At 57.7% G+C, this 27315-nt stretch overlaps 4 protein-coding genes across 10 annotated transcripts; 2 read left to right on the top strand and 2 right to left on the bottom strand.

Annotated features, from left to right (window-relative positions):
* Positions 1-2958: 2958 nt before the first annotated feature.
* Metrn (meteorin, glial cell differentiation regulator) lies at positions 2959-10250 on the top strand. 5 transcript variants are annotated; one of them, XM_076840349.1, is made up of 9 exons: positions 2959-3230; positions 3459-3859; positions 4380-4442; positions 4641-4700; positions 4779-5080; positions 9264-9368; positions 9461-9601; positions 9779-9840; positions 9973-10250. In XM_076840349.1, exons 1-9 carry the CDS (start codon positions 3133-3135, stop codon positions 10064-10066), a joined length of 1326 nt encoding a protein of 441 aa, XP_076696464.1. In that variant the 5' UTR covers positions 2959-3132; the 3' UTR covers positions 10067-10250. The 5 variants fall into 5 exon arrangements, with proteins under 5 accessions (XP_076696464.1, XP_076696462.1, XP_076696461.1 ...); XM_076840346.1 differs by having other exon boundaries at positions 2964-3230; positions 3459-3850; positions 9779-9829; XM_076840345.1 differs by having other exon boundaries at positions 2964-3230; positions 9779-9829.
* A 97-nt stretch (positions 10251-10347) lies between these two features.
* On the bottom strand, positions 10348-14804 carry Ccdc78 (coiled-coil domain containing 78). The gene is given in 13 exon segments (XM_076840897.1): positions 10348-10462; positions 10551-10651; positions 10721-10787; positions 11366-11445; positions 11590-11692; positions 11801-11976; positions 12181-12306; positions 12394-12472; positions 12594-12701; positions 13009-13106; positions 13233-13319; positions 13402-13521; positions 14667-14804. Coding segments are annotated over 13 exon segments (1398 nt in total).
* Positions 14805-15053: 249 nt separating this feature from the next.
* Positions 15054-17595, top strand: Haghl (hydroxyacylglutathione hydrolase like). 2 transcript variants are annotated; one of them, XM_076839735.1, is made up of 8 exons: positions 15054-15355; positions 15698-15762; positions 15846-15963; positions 16050-16158; positions 16238-16341; positions 16497-16595; positions 16813-16892; positions 17195-17595. In XM_076839735.1, the coding sequence occupies exons 1-8, from the start codon at positions 15251-15253 to the stop codon at positions 17355-17357; spliced, it is 843 nt and encodes a 280-aa protein (XP_076695850.1). In that variant the 5' UTR covers positions 15054-15250; the 3' UTR covers positions 17358-17595. The 2 variants fall into 2 exon arrangements, with proteins under 2 accessions (XP_076695850.1, XP_076695849.1); XM_076839734.1 differs by having other exon boundaries at positions 16494-16595.
* A 34-nt stretch (positions 17596-17629) lies between these two features.
* Positions 17630-27071, bottom strand: Ciao3 (cytosolic iron-sulfur assembly component 3). Of its 2 annotated transcripts, XM_076839732.1 has the most exons (11): positions 26984-27071; positions 25983-26078; positions 24210-24353; positions 23818-23950; positions 21490-21624; positions 21001-21119; positions 20155-20284; positions 19651-19723; positions 19252-19389; positions 18615-18772; positions 17630-18467 (listed from the first exon to the last, which is right to left on the bottom strand). In XM_076839732.1, the coding sequence occupies exons 1-11, from the start codon at positions 27047-27049 to the stop codon at positions 18229-18231; spliced, it is 1431 nt and encodes a 476-aa protein (XP_076695847.1). In that variant the 5' UTR covers positions 27050-27071; the 3' UTR covers positions 17630-18228. The 2 variants fall into 2 exon arrangements, with proteins under 2 accessions (XP_076695847.1, XP_076695848.1); XM_076839733.1 differs by lacking the exons at positions 25983-26078; positions 26984-27071 and adding an exon at positions 23976-24127 and having other exon boundaries at positions 23818-23894; positions 24210-24285.
* Between the last annotated feature and the right edge of the window lie 244 nt (positions 27072-27315).

Below are 27315 nucleotides of genomic sequence, written 5' to 3'. Positions count from 1 at the left end.
GTAAAGCTGGCAGGGCTGGCGTTGCCATCCCCACCATCCACTCCAAATGGTCTGGGTTTGCTCTGAGCTCCATCAGTCTTGAGGCCATTGCCCCCTGCCCCCCTTAACTCTGACTGCTCTGGGGGTTGTTCCTGGGGGCTGTGCAATAGCAGAGGTGGGCATCTGAGAGGTGACACCCTATGGCAGTGCCTGAGGCCTCCACTGCCCCTCACCTCGATCAGACTGCTCCTCCAAGGCTCCTTTGGGGAAGCCAGGCCTTCCTCCTTTGGGGAAGCTGGCCACCCCTCTTTGGGACAGGAGGTTTTGGGATGCTGCATGCCACTTGGCCAAAGCCAGGCAGAGCAGAAGCTGGGGAGGGGGGGACAGCCATTCAGATCTCTTCACTCTCACAGGGGGAATTCAAGACTTCGAGGTCCGATGTGAATACACTTAAGCGAGCAGTCGGCAAGTTCCCCAAGGTCAGGACCTTATTCATTCACTTAACCTTTCCCTGATTTGCTCTCCAGGTAGTTACTGAGCACAGGCACCAGGTGCATTGTATCCTGTACCTATAGCAACTAAGGCCACACATGGCCTTCGGGATCCCTGCCCATGGCATTGGAGCTCAATGGCTGAAGCACCGAGGTGCTTCCCTGGGTGGGACAGGAGCTATGAGAAATGGTTTCTCTCTGGGTTTTCTCCCTTGGTAACAACATCATTGCAGTATCACCAAAAGATGGGCATGGTGCAAGCAGCAGAAGGAGCGTAGTGTTGAGGAGGCAGCTTAGACCAGGTCACCCTCTGGGAACCCCTCTCTTGCACCCAGGACACTATCCCCTTCTCTGGGTGAACGCTGGAGTTAGTGGCGAAATTCTGAGGCTGACTCCTCACATGCCTCCAGAGGGCGCCTGGAGCCCACTAAATGCCCCAGGGGCCTGGGCTTGGGTAGCTGCAACCTGGTGATGATGGAGGTGATGGTGCAGCCTTTGGGCCAGGACAGCTATGGCAGCTGACCCAAGGGTCCCCCTTCCTTCTTCAAATATCTGATGAACCTTCTGTTCACACCGGGCTCTCTCGCTTTTTTCCTTTTTAATTTTTGGATCTGGGGATTGAACCCAGGGGTGATCTACTATGGAGCTCCAGCCCTGTTTTTCATTTATTTATTTATTTTGGATTTTTTTTGGGGGGGTGCTAGGGATTGAACCCAGGGCCTTGTGCTTGCAAGATAAGTACTCTACCAATTGAGCTATATCCTCAGCCCCCCCCCCCTTTTTTTGAGACAGGGTCTCATGAAGTTGCCCCGGCTGACCTTGAACATTTAGATCCTCTTGTCTTGGCCTCTCAAGTAGCTAGGATGACAGGTGTGCAACACTGCACCCAGCCCATCAACCCTCTTAGGTTCAGTAGTATTAAGCACATTCTTATAGTGCACAACCAATCTCCTGAGCTCCTTCCATCTCCTCAAACTGAAACCAAGCCTGTAAAACCCAACTATTCCTCTACCTTTGTGAATGTCACGGCTCTAGGAACCTCATATAGGTAGAACTGCATAGTATTTGTCTTTTTGTGACTGGCTCATTTTCTTAGGGCTCATCCATATTATAGCAGGTGTGGAACTTTTCTGTTTTGAATAACAGAATGATATAATAGTAATAATAACCTATTGTGGATATAATATGTTTGCCATGGACATTGGGTTACTTTAGTTTTTTGGCTATTGTTATGCTCTGTGCTGGCTCCCAACCAGAGGCAGCAGGCCACCTGAGTCCCATGGCTCCTGGCCTGTCTTTGGTTTGGGAAGGTTCTGGGGACAGGGGAGGGCATCAGTACTAGAGAGCCTGCTGGGGCTGGCTGGGGACTCCAACTACTCCCTCCCACTGGGGCCCTCCAGTCTCATCTGCCTGCTATAAGCTGCAAATCCAGGGCTACAGGGGAAGCTGGGGCAGTGGGCACAGGGTTCAGAGTCTAGGCTGGCATCTCGAGTTTTCCTGGTGGGTCAAGAACTCTCCCACAGAGTCTTGCCCACAATGTCTGTTCTTCCTGCTGCCTCCCCCAACACACCCCTCAGGCCAAACTCAGAGACCCCTGATACTCAGAAGTTCACCACTCCCTGCTTCACCTGACCCCCTGCTTCACTTGAAAGTGGAAGGCCAGCTGGTCTGGACTTGGGTCTGCTTCTGTGGCACAGGGTATCCTTCTACCTGACAATTACCTGTATCACAGGTCTGTGGCTTCCCCATACTAGCTCCTCCAGACGATTCCATCCTCCACAGAATTCATCTAACAACCCTGAGGTGTGACACCTGTATATCTGAAGACAGAGTTAAGAGAGCTCAACCCTGCCCGTCCTGGAGGGCAGCAACAGGTTGGCAGCCCTCCTACCTCCCTCCCTCCCTCTCTTTCTCTCCCTCCCTCCCTCCCTCTCTCTCTTTTTCTTTTTTCTTTTCTTTTTTTTTTTTTTTTCTTTTTTGGTGCTGGGATTGAACCCAGGGCCTTGTGCATGCAAGACAAGCACTCTACCAACTGATCTATATCCCCAGCCCCTGGTATTGACCATTCTTCCCTGGGTACCAGCTGCCTCAGGGGAAGGGGCAGAGGAACCAGGTGGGGTGGTGTGTGGGCTAGAAGTGCAGCCCCCGCTCTCATAAAGGACCAGACTTGCTGCCACTCAGGGGGCATGGCAGGAACATCTGGGTGAGCCGCCCCTCATTCTTCTGGTGGACCAAAGCCCTCAGCCACTCCATCTAGGGCTCCAGAACTCGGAGGACAGTGGTGACCAGGATGGCGCAGTACCGGCAAGGTAGGGATGGAGGACAGCAAGGGCGACGCAGCGCAAAAGCAGGGACAGCCACAGGTCCCACTTGGCCCTGCGGGCTGGACAGTCCTCCCGCCGAACACTGGGCCCGCCCCCGAGAGCCTTTGCTATTGGCAGAAAGTTCCACGGTGGGCCGCGATTGGCAAGCGTGCCGCCCCGCCCTCGGCCCCCTGAGCCTGGGCAGCGGGGCTGGGGGGCGGGCAGCGCAGAGCTACGGAGGGCGGCCGGGACCAGCCGCGCCGGGCTGGGCGGCGGCGCCCGGGCTGCTCCCGCCGCCGCCCCGCCCAGAGGCAGCACCCCAAGACCCCAGACCCGAAGCTCCGGCTTGTCTCTGAGCCATGCCGCCCCCGGCGCTGTTCTGTGCACTCTGCTGCGGCCTCCTGGCTGTGTCCGCGCGCGCCGGCTACTCAGAGGACCGCTGCAGCTGGAGGGGCAGGTAGGGGCCCTACGTGCAAGCCCGGCTGTGCTCCCTTTTGGAGAATCTGGGAGACTGCGTCGCTCCCACCTTGAGATGGGAGTGCGCTTCCCCCAGGAATCCAAGGAATGCTGGACCTCGGTGTCCTTCACAAAGGGGGCGCCGGTGTTCTGCGATTACTACGGGAAAGCGGGCTGTGCGGGCCAAGGACACTAGCAGCTCGCCTCAGCGCTGTTGTCCTGTCCCCAGCGGCCTGACGCAGGAGCCCGGCAGCGTGGGGCAGCTGACCTTGGCCTGTGTGGAGGGCGCCATCGAGTGGCTATACCCGGCTGGGGCGCTTCGCCTGACTCTGGGCGCTCCTGACTTTGGCACGAGGCCGGGCATCACCTGCTTGCGCCCAGCGCGGCCCTTCGCGGGCGCCCAGGTCTTCGCTGAACGGGAGGGCGGCTCCCTGGAGTTGCTGCTGACCGAGGGTCCAGGCCTGGCAGGGGGCCGCTGCGTGCACTGGGGTCCCCGCGAGCGCCGGGCCCTCTTCCTGCAGGCCACACCGCACCGCGACATCAGCCGCCGGGTGGCCGCCTTCCGCTTTGAGCTGCGTGAAGACCGAAGCCCAGAACTGCCTCCACAAGTCCACGGTCTTGGTGAGGATGGTGAGTGACTGATTGGATGGGAGGAGGTTGGAGTCACGAGGTTGCGCCCTACCTTGGACTGGCTGGAATGGGACTTGTAAGCCCCCTGCAGAGTGTCCAGCCAGTTGTCAGCCATCCACCTGTTTGGTTCTGGCTGAGCTCCCCACCCTCGGGATTCTTATCAAGGAAAGAACAGGCAGGGAGCAATGCGGAAGGGGTGGCCAAGCTGGCAAACTTGGGTCCCTGAAGGGCTGGGGGGGAGGGGATGGCGGGCAGAGTCAAAGCCTGTGGCAAAAGCTGTCCTCACTGGCCTAGCGGTGACCTCATGCCCCTCCCCCAGCCCAGCCAACAAAAGTCCAGTGTGCCTCCCGGTCACCATGGAGACACAGTCCTGCCTCTGCAGGGCACCAGGCCCAGCTCTTTGCTCATGGAGCTTTCAGCCTGACCCTGCAGGGGATGGGGCTCTCACTGTTCGACCTCTTTCCCCAAAGATGGGAACCCCAGAGCCAGAGCACACAATAATCTCCTGCCACTCTGGCAGGGCTCCTGCTCTTTGGGTCCCAGAAGGCCACTCTGGGAAGTCACAGAAGGTTCCTGAATGCTGGTATGTATATATGAGATGGGTGTTCAAGAGTGCCCCAGGACACTGAGCTCCGGGTGGACACAGCCCCCAGGCCCATGTCTGTGATGGGTGTCACACAGGCTCTTGCCTGCCAGGGTAATTCTTGACTACAGGTGTGCACACATGCCATGTGACTGCACTTCTGGTGGTGCCTGGGCTCATGATCCCTCCTGCATGCAGGTGCCTGCAGGCCCTGCAGTGATGAGGAGCTCCTCCTGGCTGCATGCACCAGTGACTTTGGTGAGTGTCCCCGTGTGGGGGAGCCTGGGGCCTGCCCTCCCCTGATGGCCCACCCCTGGCCAACATGTTTCCCCGCAGTGATCCGCGGGACCATCCACAGGGTCACACATGACATGGAGCTGCAGGAGTCTGTCATCACTGTGGTGGCCACCCATATCCTCCGCCAGACACTGCCACTGTTGGGGATGGGGGGGCCTGCAGGCCAGGGGCAGGCCTTCATTCGAACCCAGCTGCGCTGTGGTGTCCGCCCTGGCCCAGGCACCTTCCTCTTCATGGGCTGGAGCCGCTTTGGTGAAGCCTGGCTGGGCTGTGCCCCTCGCGTCCAAGAATTCACCCGAGCCTACACATCTGCCCAGGCTGCCCACCTCCACCCCTGTGAGGTGACACTGGACTGAGGGCCTTTTTCAGGGAACAGGGTGCTAGGGAGGGTGTGTGGGAGGGAGGTGGGGAGGGGTGGCTTCTGGATGCATTTATGTTCCCAGCTGCTTCCAAGGGTTAGGGATAATCAATAAGAATACTGATCACATGGTAGATCTGGTCTCCTTTGGCTAGCACAACCCTGCACCTGCCTCATTTAAAATATTTCCTTCTCCCTCTACTGTCTCTGCCCACCCCTTCTCAGCCTGGACCTTACCCATGCGTCTGGCTTATTGGCTGGCTGTTGCCTCCAACACCAGGTGCTTCTGGGGCTCAGAGCAGGAGCGAAAGGTGCCATAACTCCCAAGGCCAGGGGGTCTGGGGTCCCTCAGGTGTGTGAGGGCAGGCAGGTAGGCATCACCCCCAGCTCTAAGCCCATCCTGTGAAGGAAAGGGGTTGCAGTCTGGCAGAGTGCCAATTCCCTCTGTAGCTGTTGTGAGCCAGTCATCTTTGGCCCAGTCCCGCCCTCCGGGAAGAATGGGCCCCTCTGTCCAGAGGCCCCTGCAACGTGCTGAGCATCCAGACATGGCGAGGAGCCTGCAGGGTGTGGGGTCTCCACTGTGGGATCCTGCTTGTCTGTTTCCGGCGAGTGGGGTGCACAATAGGGTCTCTAAGGACCGTTTCCCGCCACTGGTCCCATTGTTGCTGTCCCTGCCTTCTTCCTCAGCCTCCCAGCTGCATAAGGGCTAGTGAGGCCCTGGACAAAGCTCAAGGCCCTAAGGCTGAAAGCCCCTGCATGGGGGTGTGCACTAGGGCTCTCCAGCCCTGGAAGAGTAGATTCCGCTTACCCTCAACCCCTCAGTTATTGGGAAAGAGCCACAGCTCTAATGCTGGGGGACCTCAGGGCCAAGCTTTTCATCTTTGTCTGCTCTCACTGGGGAAAGGGGCAGAGGCAGGGATGGAGCCCAGAAGTTGAATGGGTCTGTCGTCTTTCAGGCAAGAAATTGAGGCTAGGAGAGGGACAAACCTGTATAGGGTCCACACACCCTTGCTCCAGACTGGGCTGACCGAGTGCCCTGTGCCATACAGACTGCTCAGTGGCTGCCTTGGAACCTCCAGGGGACGGGCTATCTAAGTACCCATGAATTCAACTGCCTGCTTCCTGAGACTGAGGAGTAGTGTAGGAGAGCACCCATGGATGGCAGGCGCTACTGGGTCTCCTCCCACTGTTTCCTCTCATCTCCTCAACCATGCATCCTCAGCACTCAGACCTCCACTTTTCATCTGCAACATGGACCACCCCTTGGACTCCAGACCCTTACTCCCACCCCCCAGCATCTTCAGGAGCAGAGAAAGAGGGAACCCTGGGCTCTCCCACTGTTCACCTATTCTGGGGAGGTTCTTCCCCCAGGGCTGAGTAGCATCCTCACCTGTGGTACCTGACTTAATTCTCTGGCCAGTTTCCCACAGTCAGTGCAGAGACCTGTTCCCACAACCTCCCCTCTTGACCACATTCACTGGTGCTTATAGACCACCTCCCAGTTCACCAGTCCACAAATACACTGGGGAAGATGTACTGGGGGGCCCTCAACTCATGAACATCCTACTTGGACTCCAGACCCTTACTTCCACCCCCAGCATGTTCAGGAGCAGACAAAGAGGGAACCCTGGGCTCTCCCACTGCTCACCTGTTCTGGGGAGGTTCTTCCCCCAGGGCTGAGTAGCATCCTCACCTGTGATACCTGGCTTAATTCTCTGGCCAGTTTCCCACAGTCAGTGCAGAGACCTGTTCCCACAACCTCCCCTCTGGGCCACATCCACTGATTTTTATAGACCACCTCCCAGTTCACCAGTCCACAAATACACTGGGAAGGTGTACTACAACTCATGTAGCCTGGAAGGTTCCTGAACATCCTACCCACACAACCATCCAGAGAAATCACTGACTTTCCAACAGTGCTCTGCTTCTCAGACAGAAGGGCACAGTAGAATTTGGTGCTCCAGGAGACAAGTGGCCAAGGCCTAAGAAGTGAGAGAGGAGATAGCAAAGGAAATGGTGTGGGTAAGAAGTGGACTGGAGCTGCAGGAGCTGGCCTGAGGGCTCCATGAAGGTCAGAGACACCTCCATGTGTGTGAACTTAGGCAGGTAGGCCTTGGCTGCTGAGTGCCCAAAGGCAGAAGAGCAGAGTTCTGGTATGAGTGTTAAGAGTCACCAGGTGCAGTTTCGGAGAGACTTACTGGAGCCAGACTGGCTCCAGGTACTGGAAATAGTGCAAGGAGTCCCCCAAGAACAGGGCTTCCACACCTGGAGCTCAGTGCACATCCTTCCTTCTCTGGGAGGGCCCAGTTATAGCCCCCTAGGATATAGGTCCCTAGGAGCTGGTGTACAGGCCTCCTCCCCAGTGCAGTGCACGGAGGCTTTGCTGCTGCCCAGGGACAACTGTCTCTGTCCCTCAGTCTGGTTAGGCTAGGGCCAATGTGCAGACAGGCATGGAAGACACTCTGCAATTGGGGCTGAAGGGTTGGCCTTGGGCACACCCACTTTTCTGGAAGCAGTTTCCATCCTTGTTGGGTCCCCTGACCAGGACGTGAATGGCTGAGCAGCCAAGCCAGGCTGTGTGCACAGACATGGCAATGACATTCAAGAACATTCGTCCTCAGTCTGGGGTGATAAGGTGACCAGCTGCCTGATCCAAGGTTCTGTCCCTTTCCTTGCCACCTCCACCCCAGGGCTTTACCAGGAGCCACTCAACCCTTTTTCACTTTCTGGAGGAGGTGATCTCAGGGCTCCCCTGGCTGCCTTCCACCCCCAATGCTGGGCCAGCAGCCAGAGGCCCAGCCTCTCGCATCCGGCGCCCCTCCCACCACACTCCGAAGAGAGCCAACATCTGTCTCCTCGCCCCAGTCTTTCCTGTCAAGCCCCTCCTCCCAGGCCCTCCAACTCCAGCGCATCCTCCCTTCCCGCTTAACGGTCCTCGCTGTGGGAGGGAGCCTGCAGGATGTCCTCCCGGGACCGCTCTGGGTTTGGCTGACTTCCAGGGTGTCCTGGTCAGCGAAACCCGCGCCGGTCTCCAAGTCAGCCTTGTGAGGACTTGGCTATGACCCAAGGCCCGCAGCAAGCCCTTCCCGCCGGCCCCACCAATGCACCCCTATCCGGTGCACGCTCGGGAGGCTGGGGCCTCCGCCTCCGCTCGGAAGTTCCCATGCCAGGACAGGCCCCGATAGTCGCCATATTGTGGGACGACCGAGCCAACTGACGCCGGCTAAGAGCAGGCCGCGGCTCCGTGCGTCCCGCGAGGGTTACTGACCACCCGAGCCGCTGCAACCGCAGGGCGCCGCCGCCCGGAACCCGCGGGAGAGCCCTGGGCTGGGGCCGGCGGAGCCGAACGCGCGACGCACCAGCCAGTGGGCCTGTGGCAACTTCCGGCGTCTAGTCCCGGCCTCCGCTCAGCCACCGGCACTCGCCCGAGCAGCGTTGGGAAGGCGCGTAACCGACGGGGCACGGCGGAGGGAAAGGGCTTGGAGGCGGGAGGACCCTGAGCCGCGTGTTCCGCAGCCATGGAGCACGACGACCCTGCCGAGGCGTTGACGGAGCTGCGCGAGCGGCGGCTGGGCGCGCTGGAGCTGCTGCAGGCGGCGGCGGGCTCGGGGCTGGCCGCCTACGCCGTGTGGGCTCTGCTGTTGCAGCCAGGCTTCCGCCGAGTGCCGCTGCGGCTGCAGGTGCGGGCGAGGCTTGGCCGCGCGGCGGAACCTCAGCTGGGCGGGACCGCGGCCGGGGGCAGGGAGTACGGAGGGGCGGGACCAAGAGTGGTTCGGTCCCTGACCGGGGGACGGAACCGGGTTAAGAGCGGGGCTGCGAAGGGGTGGGACTAGAAAGGGTGTGGGCCCGGCCGGTGGGTGGGACTGGGGTGTGTGGAAGGGCGAGACCACTAAGGGTGGGACTCTGGGCAGGGACGCGGCGTGGGTTGCGGTGGGGGACGGAGGCGTCGCCTTGGAATGGCAGGGACGGCGCCGGTGTGCGGAAAAGTGACTGCAGCTAAACGCTGGGCGGGGCTTTGGGTTGACACCTGCTCTGGGTGCGGCAGGAAAGTCCACCACAGAACTTCCAGTTCTTGTCCAGGAGGCAAATTCTGCCCCCACCTGGTGATTGCGAGGGACGTGGCCCATGGATTCTGGCCCTCAGCCCGCCCACTTAATTTCGCCTAGGTACCCTATGTAGGCGCCAGTGCACGGCAGGTTGAGCATGTGTTGTCGTTGCTGCGTGGTCGCCCGGGAAAAATGGTGGATCTGGGCTCTGGAGACGGCAGAATTGTAAGGCGCGTGTGTGTCCCTGTGTGTCTTCCCTGCCCTTCGTGTGATCGTCCCTCCCCAACATTCGGGTCCTGAACTGCTGGTGCCGGCAGGTGTTGGCGGCCCACAGGTGCGGTCTCCGCCCGGCTGTGGGCTACGAACTGAACCCGTGGCTTGTGGGGCTTTCGAGGTTGCATGCCTGGAGGGCCGGTTGTGCTGGCAGTGTCCGCTACCTTCGTGAGGATCTCTGGAAGGTAACCTAGGGGACCTAGACCCCTGAGATCCACACCTGATTATGCTTCAGATTCTACCTTGGTCAGCCTTCTGGCAGCGCCAGGTTTCTCTGACTCCTGGGTGGGCCAGGGGTCAGGTCTGAAACTGCAGGGACTCGGCAGACAGCCCCCTCCCCCTGCCGGTGACTCTCCTCACAGGTGAGCCTGAGGGACTGCCGAAACGTGTCCGTGTTCCTGGCCCCCAGCGTGGTAGGTCTGAGGTCTGCAGCCCCACTGGGAGTTGGGGCCACACACTGGCATGCGCTGCATTGAGGCCTGGGGATGGTTGCTGGACAAGGGCAGGTTGGGTCCTGCTGCCCTTGCTGTCTTCTCACCACTTCTCTCTCCCACAGCTCCCCTTGCTGGAAGATAAACTGCTGGTGGAGCTGCCTGCTGGGGCTCGTGTTGTATCTGGACGCTTTCCCCTACCCACCTGGCAGCCTGTAGCTGTGATAGGTGAAGGCCTAGATCGGGTCTGGGCCTACGATGTTGACATAGACGTCCACCATGCCAGACCTGCTGCCACATCCTGCCCCATCCTGCCCACCCCAGGACCTGGTTCTGCCTTGGCCCCTAGCCTCCCCAATTCTCAGGCTGACTGACTGGACACAATAAAGGCTCATAGATCACAGGCTTATTTTGTGGATAGTGGGGTTGTGGGGTGCAGGGATGACTGGGGTGTTGGGGAGCCTCCATTGCTGGCTACGAAGGGGTCTGCTCTGTGCTCCTCAGAAGGCCGGCTGTGTCCTTGGATGTTAGGGATTGGCTAGAGGTGTGGTTCCCGCTTTCCAGGGGTCCCCTGCACCCACCAGCTTCCTCAGCCTCAGGATTTCCTGCTTATACCTGCTCAGAGGAATCAGGTTAAAATCATCTACCTGACTATGGACTATCTTCCCCCACCCAGACTAAGGTCCTCTCCCATTCAGCTCACCTTCCCAGGTGCTGGTCCACATACTCCTGTAGCTCTGAAAGCTGCTCTTCAGCCTTGATGGCCCGCACCAGCAGCTGTGCTCGCTCACATTCCAGCTCTGCCTGGGAGGAGCATGAGCCTTAAGCCAGGGCAGAGTGTGCAGAGGGGCCCTTTCCAGCCCTAACCACTACCTGAGTGCCTCGGGCGAAGTCCTGGAGCTTCTGGCAGATCTGGGCCCAGGAGTTGGTATCCAGGCTCCTGTGAGGGGGGACAAGAGGCAGTCTTGAGGGCTGACCTGGAACTTATTGGAGTGATTTGGGACACCGTACCCTGCCCAGGCCTTGGAGCTCCTGTGCATGAGGGGCCCAGTGGCCACTCAGGGAATGCTAAGCCATGGGCAAGCTCAGATGGTGACCCCAGTCTACTGTGATGTTAACCCATTGGGTGTTTTGTTCTCCAAACCCTGGGAAGTACTACCTCAAGAGCCCTGCCCACTGTATAGCTGGGGAGGTAGAGGCCTGGAGGCAAGGGCTGGCCAGGTCACCAGGCAACCTGCTCCCAGCCTGTCTTTATCCTGGGTCCTCCAGGTATCAACTGAAATGATCCTCCCTCAGATGGGCTCTCCCTGATCTTCTCCATTCAAGGTTGGCCTCTCTCCTGGCAGGGCCCTCTTCACACATTGGCACTTGGCCCAGCAGCCACCTTACTTCCCCTGTACAAACTGGAAGACCCTGGGCCAGAGACCAGCCATTTTGTTCACTTTAGATTGGCAGAAAGCTCTGCTTCAGTGTTGTATGATCTGCCCTCTCCCCACTCACCCACAGGAGGGTACTCACAGTGGCTCTGAGGTCTCCTGGGAGGAGGCTTCACCAGGTCCCTTTCGTGGGCACAAGGGCAGCATCCTGAGCTGGCTGTGCTATAAAGGATCCCTTGGTTGGCTGAAGGAGGCAGGCCATTGAGGCCCTGGGGCTGGGGCTTTGTTGAGCCTGGGATGAGGCTGGGGTCAGTTCTGGAGCTCTGTGCCCCTAGATAGTGTGAGCTAGCAGGGAGAGGAGCTCACCTCATCCTTCTCCTGCAGGTGGCTGAGCTCAGTGGCCAGGGGCACACACAGTGGCTTCAGGTCTGTGGCTGTAGTAAAGGAAGCCTTGTGGGTCCCAGTTGTCCTGTCTGGGTCTGCCAGGGCCTGCGGCTGCTCCTGCTGCACACTGAGCCATACGTGGGGTCATGTAGGGCCATACCACCCCAAGTGCCCAGATGAGAGTAGGGCCCACCTGTGTGTGGCCAGCAGCTCCTCATGCCTACGGCTCAGATCTGCCAGGTGCTTTTGGTAGGCCCTAGCAGCCCGGGCCAGCTGTTGCTCACGACTGTGATGTGCTGCCTGGATGTCCTGCAGAGTGGCCTCCAGGAAAGTCTGAAGGGCCGCCTGGCTTGCACCATCTGCATATCCCTGGAGAAGGTGAGTTGATGCTGGGGCAGCACTAGGGGGAGCTAGGTTTGGGGGCTGGGCTGGAGCTGGCAGGGTGACCTGTTTGGGCCCAATCCCATCCCTAGGGTCTCCCTGAAGCTGTCCAGCATGCCCAGACCAGATGTGGGCTTCCTGGGACTCAGAGGCCTCCCCTCTCCACCACAGGGCCCCTGGCCTGATGCTCACCACTGCCTCTCGGGCGCAGCGCTGCAGCCGGAGGGCATACTCCTCATTCAGCTTCTTCAGTTGCAGCTGCAACCGGGCGTTCTCAACCTGGGCCTGTCGGAGCTGGCCCTGGCAGGTGGACAGCATCTGGGGGTGAGGGAGGGACCTTGCTGCACTTGGAGGACACCTACTGCTGTATCTCGAAGCACACAGGGTGTGGGGGGTGATGCTCACCACTGCTTGTGCAGCTAGCCGCTGTCCAGCTGCCCTGGCTTCCTCTTGTGCTCCCTGTAGCTGCTGGCCCAGGGCTGCCCTGCTAATGATGTGAAGCTCAGCCAGGCCAGGGTGAGGGGTTCCTCAGTCCCTTGGGAATGGCTGCTGTGAGTACTGTGCCCTGACAGGCCCTCCCAGACCCAGGAGAGGTGGCCACTCACACCCGTGTCTCCAGTGTCTGTTGCAGGGCCCTGTGATGTTCCAGCACCCACTTCACTTCACCCTGAAGCTCCTGGGTTCCCAGCAGCTGTAGGGCACACAAGAGCTGGCTGCCTGAGACCCCAAACTCTGGGTCCCATTCCCACCCTGGGCTGGGAGAACCCCAGAGGATTCCCAGGTTAGGCTACAGAGTGCTCACACTATTCTCCAGTTTCAATGGCTTAGGGATCAGGACATCCTTGGATTGCACCTGCATGGGTGAGAAGGCAGGGGTGAGGAGCGGGGGAGCAGGTCCCATCTCAACTGTGCCTGAGGAGGCCCCCAACAGCCTCACCCACCTGGGCTCTTCCTGTGGTCAGGGTGACCTGGTGGCTGTGGTGGGCAGAGTGTCTGGGCCCCTGGGTTTCTTGATTAAACTTCTGTGCTGGGTTGACCTCTGCTGGGTCCACATGCCCCTGGCTGATATGATCTCCACGCACCTCCAGCTCCAGCACCCGGCTTTCCAGCCGAAGGACCTGTGGGTCATCAGGGTGAGCAGACGGTATACAAAGGACAGGGTGATACTGAATGTGTGTGTGCTCCCAGGCACCATCTGCCCTGGTGTGATCATCTGGCACACCTGGGCTTCTACAGCTGCTCACCTCCCTCTTCAGCTGGAAGACTTCAGCCTCGTGCTGCTCCTGCAGGCGATGAGTTGCAATCTGAAGGTCGACCAGTTCCTTGGAGATCTGTGTGTGGCCAGGATAAGAGTGCTGCCTGTGAGACCCTGCTGCCCCTGCTTCTGCCAATAACTTGGGGTCCCATCCCCACCTGTAGCTGCTGTTTCTCGCTCAGCTCCAGATCTGACGGAAGCTCTCCCTCCAGGCTGGTGGCCCAGGCTGAGGTGCCACAAGAGACTCCTGGCAGCCAGGCTTCTGCTTGGGGCACAGCCTAGGGAAGCACCATTCACCCCATGCCCAGGTGGGTTTCAGGTCTGGGCTGCGGCCCTTGCGCTGATAGGGTCATCTGACATGCCAACCCTGCTGAGCTGGGGCAGCCCTACCCTGGCCAGGACCAGACCCAGGGTACAGGGTCCCCCACCCCGGCCTCTGAGGGAGATGAAGGACCCAAATGATGTCAGGGTGGTGGCCACAGCTGCAGCAGTGTCCTAGGAGGACTCACATTCTCCAAGGCTCGAGGAGGGGTCCTCTGCTTGGGCCCTGGGGATGCCACCCACTCCATAGGCAGCAGGAGTTCCAGCCTGCTGCACCTGGCCCCCTGACCTGCTCTAGGATGGCTGCCTGGTGGCTGTTGCTCCACAGAGTGTCAGTGTTGCCAAGGCCTCTGTTGGTCTTGGAGATGCCAGAGTTACGCCCACAGGGCCAGGCAGTTTGGCGGTTGGGAGGAAGAACCGGGGAACCTGGTTCCTTACAATTATGGCGTCGGCTCCTTTCTGGGCCATTTCCTCATTTGGGAAATGCAGACCAACACCCAGGGCATTCACTTGGATCCAGTATATGGAAACTAAAAATGCAGTTGCTGGTACTGCTGTGCTTAGGAGGAATGTCCTATCCTACCATGTGGATTCGACAGTTTATTTTTTTAAAATATCTTTAATTAATTTTTATGTGGTGCTGAGGATTGAACCCACCCAGGGCTGCTTAACCAGTGAGCTACATCCTCAACCCTTTCAAAATATTTTACTTAGATACAGTTGCTGAGGCTGGCTTTGAACCCCCAAACCTCCTGCCTCAACCTCCTGAGGCACTGGGATTACAGACACTGGCCACTGCATCTGGTTCGTGCACTTTTCTTTCTTTCTTTTTTTTTTTAGTACCGGGGATTAAACTCAGGGGCACTCGACCACTGAGCCACATCCGGGTTTCACTGAGTTGCTTAGCGCCTCATTTTTGCTGAGGCTGGCTTTGAACTCGCAATTCTCCTGCCTCAGGCTCCTGAGCAGCTGGGATTACAGCTGTGCACCACAGCGTCTGGCTAGTGCTTCATACACTCTTCAGATAGATGCCTTCTGTGTACCTCCAGGTGCTGGCTGAAACTTGGGATAGGCTGTAAATAAGCTATACAGCCCTCCCCACCCCTAGCCTGAGAGGAAGGGTGCGGACATTCCAATACTGGTAGCAGTCTCGGAAAGCTTGTTCAGGGAAGGTTTCTGTGAGCAGGCGGCAAGTGTCCGGAACCAGGTCAAGGCGTCTGCGCCACGCTCCACTGCGCATGCGCGTTCCCTCCAGCCAGCAACACTCCCTGGCCGGGCAGTGAAGGCCAGCCGCCGGGTAGAACGACAGTCTCCCTCCGGGCCTAAGGCCCTCCCTCCGTCGGTCAGTCGAGCGTCCTCCAGGCCATCTGCACAGGTGTCGTCGGGACCACCTATCTGGAGTCTGGGGTCCCTCTGTGGCTACGGGGCGGGATGGTGGGAGGAGGCGTGGCCTGCGGACTAGGGGCAGGGCCCGTTGGGAGGCGGGGCTGCGAGCGGAAGGCGGGGCCCCAATGAGGCCGCCTTGAACCTGCACGCGGATCTTCAGGAGTTCCTGAAGCAGGGCTCTTTGCACCTTCTGCTCGCGCGCGCGTGTGTCTGTCCGTGTCCCCGTCTTGCCCAGAAAGGCTCAGTAGGCTGTGGGGGCCTTCTTTTGGAGGAGGCGTGGGGTGGCTGAGTTCTGCCACCATGAAAGTCAAGGTCATTCCTGTGCTTGAGGATAACTACATGTACCTGGTCATCGAGGAGGACACGCGAGAGGCTATGGCTGTGGATGTGGCGGTGCCCAAGAGGGTAAGGGACGGTCGGGGGTGGCAGGAACACCATTGAAGGTCTAGGCAGCCTTGAGTGCTACACGCCAAATCCCCCACCCTGGCCGGACTGTCCCATCCTCTTCTTCGATCTCTGGTCTCTCGATGATCTTCCTAAGGGCTTCCTTAGGGCTTTCTAAGTTAGGGCTGCCTTGGCACGCGTGTCCTTTATCCAGTGCTTAACTGCCCTTGTACAGCGGGGCGCCCGCTAATTGTATGCAGGGTACAGCGCCTCCTCTGCGCTGTCCTAGGTACTGGCGGCGGTGCAGTATGGAAGGAGCAGCTCACCCAGACGTCCAAATCACCATGACTTTATTCCTTTCAGCTGCTGGAGATCGCAGGCCGAGAGGGAGTGTCTTTGACCACGGTGCTAACCACCCACCACCACTGGTGAGTGCAGGTGGGGCGTACAGAGGCTTGAAAACGCCTTTCCCTGACCAGAGGTAACTGCTCCCTCCACTGCGGGTCCACAGGGACCACGCTCGGGGCAATGTGGAGCTGGCGCGGCTACAACCTGGGATGGTGGTGATGGGCGGGGACGAACGCATCTGTGGGCTGACCCGCATGCTGGTACATGAGGAGGAACTACGGGTGAGTACTGAGTACGCACAAGGGAAATGCGGGAAGGGACGACACGCCCCCGACCCGCCCTCACAGGTCCGCTTGACCCTCTGCAGTTTGGGGCCATCCATGTGCGCTGCCTCCTGACGCCTGGCCATACCTCTGGCCACATGAGCTACTTCCTTTGGGAGGACGAAAGCCTGGACCCGCCTGCCCTCTTCTCAGGTACCCACAGCCCAGAGGTCACCCAGTCATCTTCTCTGACCAGGCTTCCCATTTCCTCTTACCTACCCTCCTCCCACAGGGGATGCACTGTCTGTGGCTGGCTGTGGCTGGCACTTGGAAGGCACTGCCCAGCAGATGTACCAGAGTCTGACAGAGACCCTTGGCACCCTGCCCCCACAGACGGTGCGTGGGGTCCAGACCCTGCTTAGTGCTGTGCTTCCTCTGGGAACCCTCATGCCCTGTCTGGGTCCAGACGGTGGGCTCAGGGCCAGGTCCTGAGCACCTCCCACCTCTGCCTGCAGTAGTGCTCTCCACACTGAATGCCCTTTCTCCAGAAGGTGTTCTGTGGCCACGAGCACACACTGTGCAACCTGGAGTTTGCACACACAGTGGAGCCCCACAATGACCACGTGAGAGCCAAACTGTCTTGGGCCCAGGTAGGCCACTTCTTGCCCCTTAATGGGAGGGATGTACAGTGGGGAGAGCACGTGCTCTCTTTTGAGTTTGGCTGCAGGAGAATCCCCAGGGTCAGCATGATTAGCCTTGGTGGCCACTGTTGGCTTCGCATGGGATATGTGGCCCTGTGGCCACAGCCAAGCAGGCTGGGACTGTCAGAAAAAGCCTGGTTATGACAAGGGTCTATGGTCACTGCAGAAAAGAGATGAGGACGATGTGCCCACTGTGCCATCCACCCTGGGCGAGGAGCTGCTGTACAACCCCTTCCTGAGGGTGGCGTGAGTATGGCCATGTCTGGGGTCTCCCCATGGGTGGGGCTTGAGCTACAGTCATCAAGGCAGCCTGGGAGGCATCTCCCTGTGGAACCAGTTGGCAATGCCAGCCTGCCTTCCCTGGGACCTCTTTGGCAGCCACTTGGTTAGTTAAGGTGTCTGGGGGCCATTAATTGGGCTGAGTGTCCCTGGCACCAGGAGAGGCCCACATTAAGTATTGTCCTGTCATCCATCCAGTGCCCTGTCCCTTCCCACCCCCATGGGTAGCCTAGTGTCCAGCCATTCCCCACTGTGCCCCTCCTCTACAGAGAAGAGGCGGTACGCAAGTTCACAGGCAAAGTGGCCCCAGCTGAAGTCCTGGAGGTGCTGTGCAGGGAGCGGGCTTGCTTCCAGCAGGCTGTGGAGCCACCACAGCCACAGGCCCGGGCACTCCTCGCACTGCAGTGGGGGCTCTTGGGCCACCAGAAGTGAGCCACCCAGGGCCCACTCAACTCCATGTTGCTCCTCCCACGACTCTCAGTCTGCCTGGACCCACACAAGGGTGGCCTCTGTGGACCTGCCTGGCTGTATGCCCAGCCTTCGAGGATCAGCAAGTGGTACTCTCCTCCACTGCTCCTGGAGGTAGACCTGCAGGACCTCTGTGCAGCCACACACCTGTCTGTGCCTGAGCAGTCCTGCCTGGGTTCTGCTCAGTGAATAAATCTCTGAGAGGCCCTTTGGGGCACAGACGCTCCAAGACAGCAGTGATTCCAAACATGCTGGGCATGTCCTTTATCAGAGGTAAAACTGGGTCAGAGACAGGCCTGGCAGGAACCCAGCCATGGCGGCATGATGGCCAGGGTAGACTTGTGCAGGGATGCAGCCTAAGATACAGAGCTGACCTTAGGCCCACAACTCTAATCCTAGTTTCAGGAGTCCAGATGTCCTATCCTGCAGCAGTCCCCATACTTGACACTATTAGTCACCTGCCCCCTGCCCTGTGGCTTCCAGGTGATTCCAGACTTCAAGGATAGCACTTGCAGGAACTCCGGAGCCCCTCACTATAGAGCCACCATGGCCAGGAAAGGCAATGTCCATAGAACGGCCAGTGGAAGAGTCCCAAACCTCAGAGAACCTTCAGCCTCGTCTTCCACCCCTCACCCTACCTGCAAAGCCAGTACAGAGCCCGGGGTGTGCAGGCACAGGTCACATTTCCAGACCATGAAATCCTGTGTGTATCTGGAACCCACTTTAACATGGGCTCTAACACACTGTGCAGCTCCTTTTGGTTCTGGGAGAGCCCTGGGGTCTGAGGTGAGAGGCTATGTTGCTGGGCACTGGCCCCAGCAGACCTCGAGGCCTCCTACCACCTGATGCTCAGGCCTGAGCTGGGCTTCTCTATGGCATGGTACTGAGTGTGCAGCAGGTGGCTGGCCCGCTCTGAGCTCTCACCCTGCAGCCACTGCTGGTACAGCTCCTGGACCCCAGGCACATCCTCAGGTGTCTCCATCCTGACCATGCTATACAGGCTCTCCACCTGCTGGAGAAGGTCTTTGCTGGGCATGTCCAGGGCCTTGAGTTGGCCTCCACCATTCAGGCATCCTGTGCAGAGCAGGTTATGGTCACAAAAGTGTCAGGTGGGGTCAAAGTGCACACCCTCTCCCCACTCACCTCCTCCAGCGCTGGAGGGGTGCTGCCAACTCCATCCCAGCAGCCCCCACCCCTGTCATCTCCTGCCGGGAGGTGCACCTGAGGGGCAGGCCATGACCTCCACATAATGGTAGGGGCAGCGGCCTCGCTTGAGCTTCTGCACCAGGTTCTGGATGTTGCGGAAGCCATAGGCAGTGGCAAAGTGCAGCAGCACCTGGCCCTCCCTCTCCAGGGTCACCTCCTGGAAGTCCCTGTTCCTGAGGATGGGAGAGACTATATGCATCACCAACACCAGGCTCCTGTACACACACAGGGACCCTGCTGGGATAGGGGAACTCAGCACTTCCACCCTCTGCTCCTGGGCAGGGGAGGGAGGGTAGAATGAGTGGAATGCTCCCTCCAACCAGAGGTCCAACAGGTGACCTTAACCTCTCCCAGGTCTGTCTCCTCACGTGTGAAATGCGAGTCCCCTTTCCTAAGGCTGGTCTTGAGGCATGGCAAGGGAGGACCTAGCCTTGCCCTCCCTCCCAGATGCAGGTGTCACTGGTATCCACCTGTCCTGAGGACAGCGGCCTTGGGCTCAGGATCTTTGCTAAGGGGGAAACTGAGACCCCCACTTGTGCCCAGTGCTCCAGGGTCTACCACCAAGCCCACCAAGAGGACCCAGGGCTGGGGAGGCACCAGTCTAGGAGCTTTATGGCTGTCCTGTCCTGGTGCCCCAGGCCACCCCACTGACCTCAAAGGCCTGTAGGTGACCTCATCCACATGGACTCCAAAGAGCTCTCTTGCTGCATGCCGGAACACATGTTCCAGGTAGCCCCCTGAGCCCCCACCCTGGTGGCTGAAGGGCTCCTCAGCAGATGTGCTGCTGGACCTGTGGAAGGGGCAGGTCAGTGTAGGTGAGGAGAGCGGGGCCTCAGCACAGCTGTGTTCAAGCTTTTCTAGGTGGGAAACAAGTCCTGGGCATAAAGGAACGTCTTGGCATGACCTCAGGGCCCCTAGTGTGTCTGACACTGTCCCGGGGAGCTCAGGCCTCTCCAAGCTGGGCTGTGCCTCTCAGGCCTGGGGCAGGCCATGGGAGGGAAGGAGAGGCACTGCCCACCCCACGGCAGCCTGGTTCCCTCTGCTGACTTACAGGCCATCCAGAGGGGCTGGCTCCAGCTCTGAGAGCGAGACCCCCTCCTCTTCCAGCAGCTCGAGGACTTCTCCTGTGTGGGACCACAGCACGGGTGCTCCAGCCGCTCGATCCTCAAGCTGCCCGCATGCCTGGCAGCTGCATCTTGGTCCCAACAGGCCCACATATTCACCCAGCCAGAGGTGGGAAAGGATGACCCCTCTGAAGACCCTCACGGCTGCCTCATTCCCTCAGGGTGGTATAAGGTAAACCAGATAACTGTGCTGGTCTAGTGCTGTCTGCCCAGCCTCCCAGGCAGTTCATTTTCCTGTCTTGATAGTACTTGAGAGACTCTGAGACTTCTCAACTCAGAAATGGGGAGCACATGTGAGTCAGAGGGCTGAACTGGAGCCTTTCCACACCCCCCAGACCCACTCAAGCCAACAAGGAACTCCAGGCCCAAGGGCTGCAGGTGTCCCAGAGGGGTCAGCTGAGAATTCCCTGCCTCCAGGGTGCGGACAATACCTGTAGTGAGGACGCAGTCCACATCTCGAGTCTGGTGCTCCTGGCTATAGAAGTCGGGCCTGGAGGCCTCCAGCTTCTTGTCGTAGCAGGGCATCACTGTGACATGGTACACCTTGTCGGGGGCCAGATGCTACAGGAGGAGAGAAACTTGGTCCTACCTGACTACAGCTCGCTCTGTGACAAGCAAGGTGAGAGGTGGCCATACAGCTGGCCTTGACCAGCCCTTCAGGCTGGCACTGCTTCCCAGCAGCCTCCTCACTGATGCCGTGGCCCTGCAGTGGACACCACAGGTCCTGCAGCACCCAGCTCCAGCAGAGGAAGAGGCCTCAGCCTTCATGGTTCCGGGGTCAACAGAAAAAGCAGGTTGTGGTGCAGGAGATCTGAGGGCCAGGAACCTGACTTGGCACCAGAGCACTTGCCTAGCATGCATGAGGCCTGGGTTTCGATTCCAGCACACACACACAGAGACCTTAAGGAAGTGACTGTGTCCGTGCAGAAGCAGCACAGCACAGGACTAAGGTCAGGAGAAGTGTAGGCTCCCCGCCTCCTGTGGGCCAGTGGCACCAGTTTGGAGTCCTCATGGCTCAGCAGGTGCCCTTGTTTACCCAGCAGCCTGTGGAGGTCACCTGATTGCAGCCTGGCTTAGGCCTATTGCTCCCGAGGGGCTGGGCCACCTCTAAGTGAGTGAAGAGTACCTTCACAGGCAGCTGCCATTAATGCTCTTGACTCCAAATGCCTCCAGAGGGCACATGGCCACAGCCACAGTGACTAGAGCCAGGGCCACCAATGCCAGGGTCACAGCTGCCACTCTCCAGCGTGCTGCCCTACACGGCCTAAGGCTGTTACCTGCTGTTGGGCGAAGAAGTCCTTGACCAGGGAGCCCATGACTTGCTGTGGGGACCGGGCCGTGCTAATGTAGGGGAGGATGAAGCTGCCATGGGTCTTCTCAGCATAGCAGATCCAGCCTGTGCCGGCAGAACCAACAGGTCTCAGTTGGGCACAGGGCAGGCATGGATGGCTCACAGAGTGCCTCTCTGCTTGACAGTGATGCAATACTCAGGGGGTAGACCAACTTGTACAAAAAGTGACCGCAGCATAGATAGCATTCCCATTCTGTCACCCCTGTCACCAGGAGTACCAGCCTCCAGGCCACAGAAGGGGAGAGACTGCAGGCACTTTCCTGATGGGGCGCCTTCTCCAGGAGGCCTGAGGTACTGACTGGTACAAGAGCTCTGCCTCCCCACCTAATCTCCAGGTCCTGAGCCTTGCTGCTGGTATGGTCAGCTTTTAACCACATGATTTGGAACCTTGCCATCTGCACAACCATGAACACACCTGGGCAGGCAGAAGCCAGCACAGGCAAGGCCACTCTGGAGTTGGCTCGATCTTGGAATCGCCGCACGAACTCTCGCTGGCTCTCAAGGAGGCTGAAGTTCCTTGAGAAGGCAGTGTCGAAGACGAAGTGTGCCCCTGGAAAAAAGGCACAAGCTTGACCCCCACCACAGCTGGCACCAGCCATGGGTGACCCTTTTGGTGCTGGCCACAGCAGGGGCAGCATTGTTCACATCCACAAAAATAGGGCACTGCCCCCAGTGGCACCAGTTGCTTCTACTGCAGCCTCAGGAAGCATGGAACAGCCTGTGCCATGGTGATAAGCCAGGTGCTGCCTGGGGCCAGGGGACAACTTCCTGTGATGCATCTCCCACTGCAGTGAACTGTTTATTTATTTATTTTTTTGTACTGGGGATTGAACCCAGGGGTGCTTAGCCACTGAGTAACATCACCACCCTTTTTATTTTTCATTTTGAGACAAGGTCTCACTAAGTTACTCAGGACCTCACTAAGTTGCTGGGGCTGGCCTTGAACCTGTGATCCTCCTGCTTCAGCCTCCCTAGCTGCTGGGATTACAGGCATGTGCCACCATACCTGGTTCCTGTTTGATTTCTTTTTTCTTTTTTTTTTTAGTATTTTTTAGTTTTTGGCGGACATAACATCTTTGTTTGTATGTGGTGCTGAGGATGGAACCCAGGCCGCACGCATGCCAGGCGAGCATGCTACCGCTTGAGCCACATCCCCAGCCCCCTCCTGTTTGATTTCTAAGGTTTGGCTTTCTCACACTGGAGCAGGGCTCAGGCTCCTGGTCAATTCCTAGTGTTCCACCTCTTCCCAGGTCCTCATAGCAGTATGTCCAAGCATCTTTTTTACACAGCCAGCTCCAAGGGACCACCTCCTCCTGGGTTGCTGCCCACTGTTCCCCATCCCCCCAGACTGTGCAATAGTCCCACGTGAATACCACTTAGTCACAGTGAGATTCTGGGCAATTGTACCTGCTTGCTCTAAACCCATCAACTAAACTCCTGCAGAAACCTGTTTGACTCTAGTAAAGGGCTGCCTTCTGACTTATTGCACCCTCCCCGCCAGGATCCAGAAGGAAAAATCTTTGAATTTGTTTTCTTGGGTGGTGCCATACTGATTTCCATCTTCGATTGGACCAGGTGCAGCCCTAGGCCAGCTTCCCCAGGGTCTGAGGGACCAGGACAGCCAGATAGGGCCAGTGTCAGCAAGTTTCTGGTGAGAGACCCCCCTGGTCATGGGAGGACGACCAGGCATTAGCCTGTCTACCAGGTAAAGGAACATTCTGTGAAAGGGGTCTGTGAACACCCCTTTTCACTTCTCACTAGGGTGGGGGTGCTGGCCACTCTGGCACTAGCACCCCAATCTAGCCAGGGGCTCTCAGGATACTCATTTCCTCCCCTAGCCCAATGACCAACCAAGTCTGGATGTGGCTGACCAGTGTCCAACACAGGCCTGGAACGAGTGCCTTCAGAGCATCAGGTTAGAAACACACAGGGTGGTGAGTTCCTTATGTGGGAAGAGTGCAAGCTGGAGCAGATGGCTGCTCTTCAGAGGTGTTGCTCCCCACCAGCACAGTGGCCACACGTATGGGAGGCTGAGGCAGGAGGGTTGTGAGTTCAAAACCAGCCTTAGCAACTTAGAAAGGCCCTAATCAACTTAGCAAAACCCTGTCTCAAAAAATGAAAAGGGTTGGGGATGTGGCTCAGGGGATAAATGCCTCTGGCTTCAATTTCTGGAACAACAACAAAAAAAAGAGGTGGGCTGGGCTATGACTCAATGGTAGAGTGTTTGCCTATTGTGTGAGGCATCGGGCTAGACTCTCAGCACCGCATATAAATAAATAAATAAAATGAAGGTCCAGGGGCTGGGGTTGTGGCTCAGCAGTGGAATGAATGCCTACTGTGGGGGGGGCTGTGGCTCAGTGGTGGAGCGCTGGATTCTCAGCACCGCTTAATGAATAAAATAAAGGTCCAGGGGCTGGGGCTGAGCGGTGGAGCACTCACCCAGCACATGTGAGGCCCTGGGTTCAATCCTTAGCACCATATAAAAATAAATAAAATAAAGCTATTGTGTCCAACTACAACTAAAAATAAGTTAATACATAAATAAATAGAGGGCCATCAACATCTTAAAAGAAAAAAGAGCTGCTGCTCTCCGCTGTCAAGCAACCTTAAGATGAAGTCCCACTGGGAACACATCAAGTGTCTGAGTTCAGGGCTGAGTGACTGTGACTTGGAAGCGGGAAGCATCCCCATGCTCAACGCCTATGTTTGGGGCCATGGTATTCACCCAAGGTTCCACACCTACCTATTTTTTTAAAGAATGAAGTTAATTTCCTGGCAGTGTCTGTAGGATTTAGCTGAAACCTTGCAGCCAGCGATGCTCTGGATTGGGGTGAGACAGAAATGACAACCAGCCGCTGCTCACTGGGTGCTGCAGTCTGCAAGGTGGGGAGAGGCACTTACTCTGCAAGTTTGTAAGATCCAGCTCTTAGCCTGTCAAGCCAGATGCCAATGGTTCTGGAGAGAGCGGAGCCCAGCACATGGGGGTACATTCAGGAGAGAGCTAGGGCCTGGCATCTCAGAGCATGGCAAGACCCAAGAGACATGGGAGTCACCTGAAGGAAGGACAAGTGGCACCAGGTGAGCTGCCCCTGAAGAAATATGTCCTGGGCTGCTGGGCCAATCTGTACCACTTACCTTGTTAGCATTTAGAACCTTCCGCAGCTCCTCATGGCTCTGCTGGGTGATAAGCACAGTCTCTGCCGAGGTGACACAGCCACTGCATGCCAGGCAGTCGTTCAGTGAGACCCTGGCTTTTGCTAGCTTCTGGGTCCCACCATCCTGCAGAAGGGGCATGGACCTAGGACAACGGTCCCCTTGCAGGGCTCCTCTCAGGAGCGCAGATCCCACAGGGGCCTGTGCTCTTCTGCTTACAACACACTGGCAGCCAACATGGTGTCTAGTTGGGTGCCACTCGATTTTTATTTTCATTTACTTTCTGTGGTCCTGGAGATTAAATCTAGGGCCTTGTACGTGCTAGGCAAGCACACTCAATCCCTGAGTCACATGCCCAGCCCTGCCACTCAATATTTTTAAAAATTAAAATATTAAAAATTTAACATATTTTTTAAAATTAAAAAATGTTACACAAATACTAGTACACATCCTAAGTTTTCACACTGACATCAAACTGTTTAACTTTTGGGACAAACTCAACTAGCACATCAAACTTGCATGAATAGGGCTTGCTTGTGTTCAGTCATGTGCATGTGTAGGCCTGTGGGAATAGGCTCTAAAAGAAGGAGGTAATGCCAAGAGCTGGCTCAGCCAGACAGAGGTAGAGCCTCGAGATGCTGGTGTTCAGGCTGGTTCTCTAGGAGGGTATTCAATGGGTATTCAATTTTCCAATCAAAATGATCCCAGCTAAAGCCCCTGACTCCCCCTTACAGACATGAGCCTGGTTTGAGCTGGAGACAGGAGAGCTTCAGGGGCGAGGTTCTGAATTGGAGGTCCTTTGAGCTACCTCCCACTAGGTCTGTGTGGCTGTGCTGCAGCCACATCTGAGATTAGCCCACACTGAAAAGCTAAGAACCCACAGGCCTGGGCTGTGATGTGAAAAGGGAGGCTGCAGTGCTCCTTCAAATCAATAGCCACAGCTCTGGACAGCAGTGCCCACGAGTGCCCAGCACCTTCCCTGGGTCCTTTCACTTATGGAACCCTTGAAAGAATCAGGCCCTCTCAGCTGCACCAGCCCCAGCCATGGCATACCTTGAGTCACCATCCTGCAAAAAGCAAAAGTCAGCTTTCTTGTGACCATGTGATCCTGCTCATCACAGGCATCTGTACACTCCACACCATGAACTAAGAAAGATTCCCATTCAGGGAGGATTCCTGGCCAGGCAGACAGAGCATCATTTCTCAGCCCAGTGGTGAGTGTAGTTTGTATACACACACACACACACACACACACAGACACACGTATGTATATTTACTTATTTGTCAATGGACCTTTATTTTGTTTGTTTATATGTGGTGCTGAGAATCTAACCCAGTGCCTCACACATGCTGGGCAAATGCTCTGCCACTGAGTCACAACTCCAGCCCTGTGAATGTAGTTTTGAAGCCCAAATGGCAGGTGGTTGGGGTCAGTCTTAATACTGTAGCATTGGGAACTCGTGTTCACTTGGTAAAAGAGCAAGTAGGCAGGCTCCAAGATCTCATCCTAGAACTTAGGAGAGGGCAGCAGGACCCACCATGTCTGTAGAACAAATCAGTCCTGCTGCTCAGCCTGGGCACCCAGTCTGCTCCCCAAGTACTCTGACCTGGTGTCCCAGCAGTCAGTGAACAGACCAATATGAAATGACTGGCAGAACATGGAAAGTCTCAAGGCTACCACATTGCAACTGGATGAAGCAGAGAAAACATGCTTCAGCCCATGCAGCTGGACTGTGGTGGGGCTCCATGCCTTACCTGATTAACTTGGAAGTAACTCCCATCATCCTCGATGTGGATCCTGGCCACACCACTTCCAGGCCTCTTATCCACTTTCACAGGCTTGATGCAATCCTATACCAGGAAGAGATCCCAAACCTGTTCTGTGAAGGAGCTCCTGAGGTAGCTGAGCCTCAAGAATGGCTGGCCCCATGGCACAAGGCTCTGCCCAAGGGGCACACTCCAGGACAGGATGGACCCACCATCTTCCTGCTACTGAGGCTGTCCCAGGCTGCCCTGCTCTGCACTAGGCACTGAAGTCTAACATCAAGGTCACTCACTCCACAAGTATGGATCAGTATGAAGGCCAGCACCAACTAGGCCTGCAAACTGCCCATCTGCAGAGACCTCCATTCCTGACCTTTGCCCCAAGAGCAGAAAGTGGTGCAGCCACCAAGAAGAGGTCAAAGTTAATGGCTACTGAGGGAACCAAGGAATGCTTCCCTTGGTGACATCTGTCGGTCACCACTCCACACTGCCCCGGGAGCAAGTCCGGGCTCTCCCGTCTCCTTGAGTTCTGTCTTGGGATTCCAAAACCACAGTGGCCACTTCCTTCCCACCTCACAGAAGGCGGCTGCAGCTCATCTTGCCTGCCCTGTAGACCAGCCCCGCTCGGTTAATCTGGGGTGGTGCTTTTCAGCTTTGGCTGTGCAGAGCCCTGGCAGTTACAGGCAGGCCCTGCCAGATATGGGCACCAGCTTCCAGCCTGGTGCAGCCGGTCCTTCCACTGGGCTCCAAGTGGGCCGTTCTTGACACCCATTGCTGTCTGTCTGTCTGGTTCCCCCATGTACCCTAGTGAACTGCATCCTTGACACTCTTGTCCCCCGCAGTGGACTGTGGGCCGTTCCCCGACACCGTCCGGGATATCCCGTCCTGTCCCAGTGGGCCGCCCCACGACTGACACCGGCAGCCCACCCCACGCGAGCCGCCTGTGAAAGCCCGATCTCTATTCCACGTAAGCGGGCGGCCTGCCTGCCCACCTGGGACGGCCCGATGAAATCGTCCAGGTCGGTCAGCTGCAGCGCCCCGCTGAAGGGCGACGCCATGACTGCCGCGCTACCGCTCGGCGCCGCGCGCAGGTGTCGTCAAGTGGCGCGAAGCAACGTAGAGTTCCGCCTCGCTGCCGGAAAGCGCACCGCTCGGTGCATGCGTGTCTGTTCTGCGGCGGGCGGTGCGCGCCCTCTGCTGGCGGGCCCAGTGCAGCGGCTCTCGCGCCCTGGCTCGCTGTTGTTCAGAGCCCAAAGTTCCAGGCTTCCATTCTCTGCGCCTCCTCTGGCTGCGGCGCTCTTGGCAATGTAGATCAAGGACAATG

This window comes from Callospermophilus lateralis, chromosome 19 (genome assembly GCF_048772815.1).
Source record: "Callospermophilus lateralis isolate mCalLat2 chromosome 19, mCalLat2.hap1, whole genome shotgun sequence".
Classification (NCBI taxonomy): Eukaryota; Metazoa; Chordata; class Mammalia; order Rodentia; family Sciuridae; genus Callospermophilus; species Callospermophilus lateralis.
This window is presented reverse-complemented; position numbering and strand designations above follow the sequence as displayed.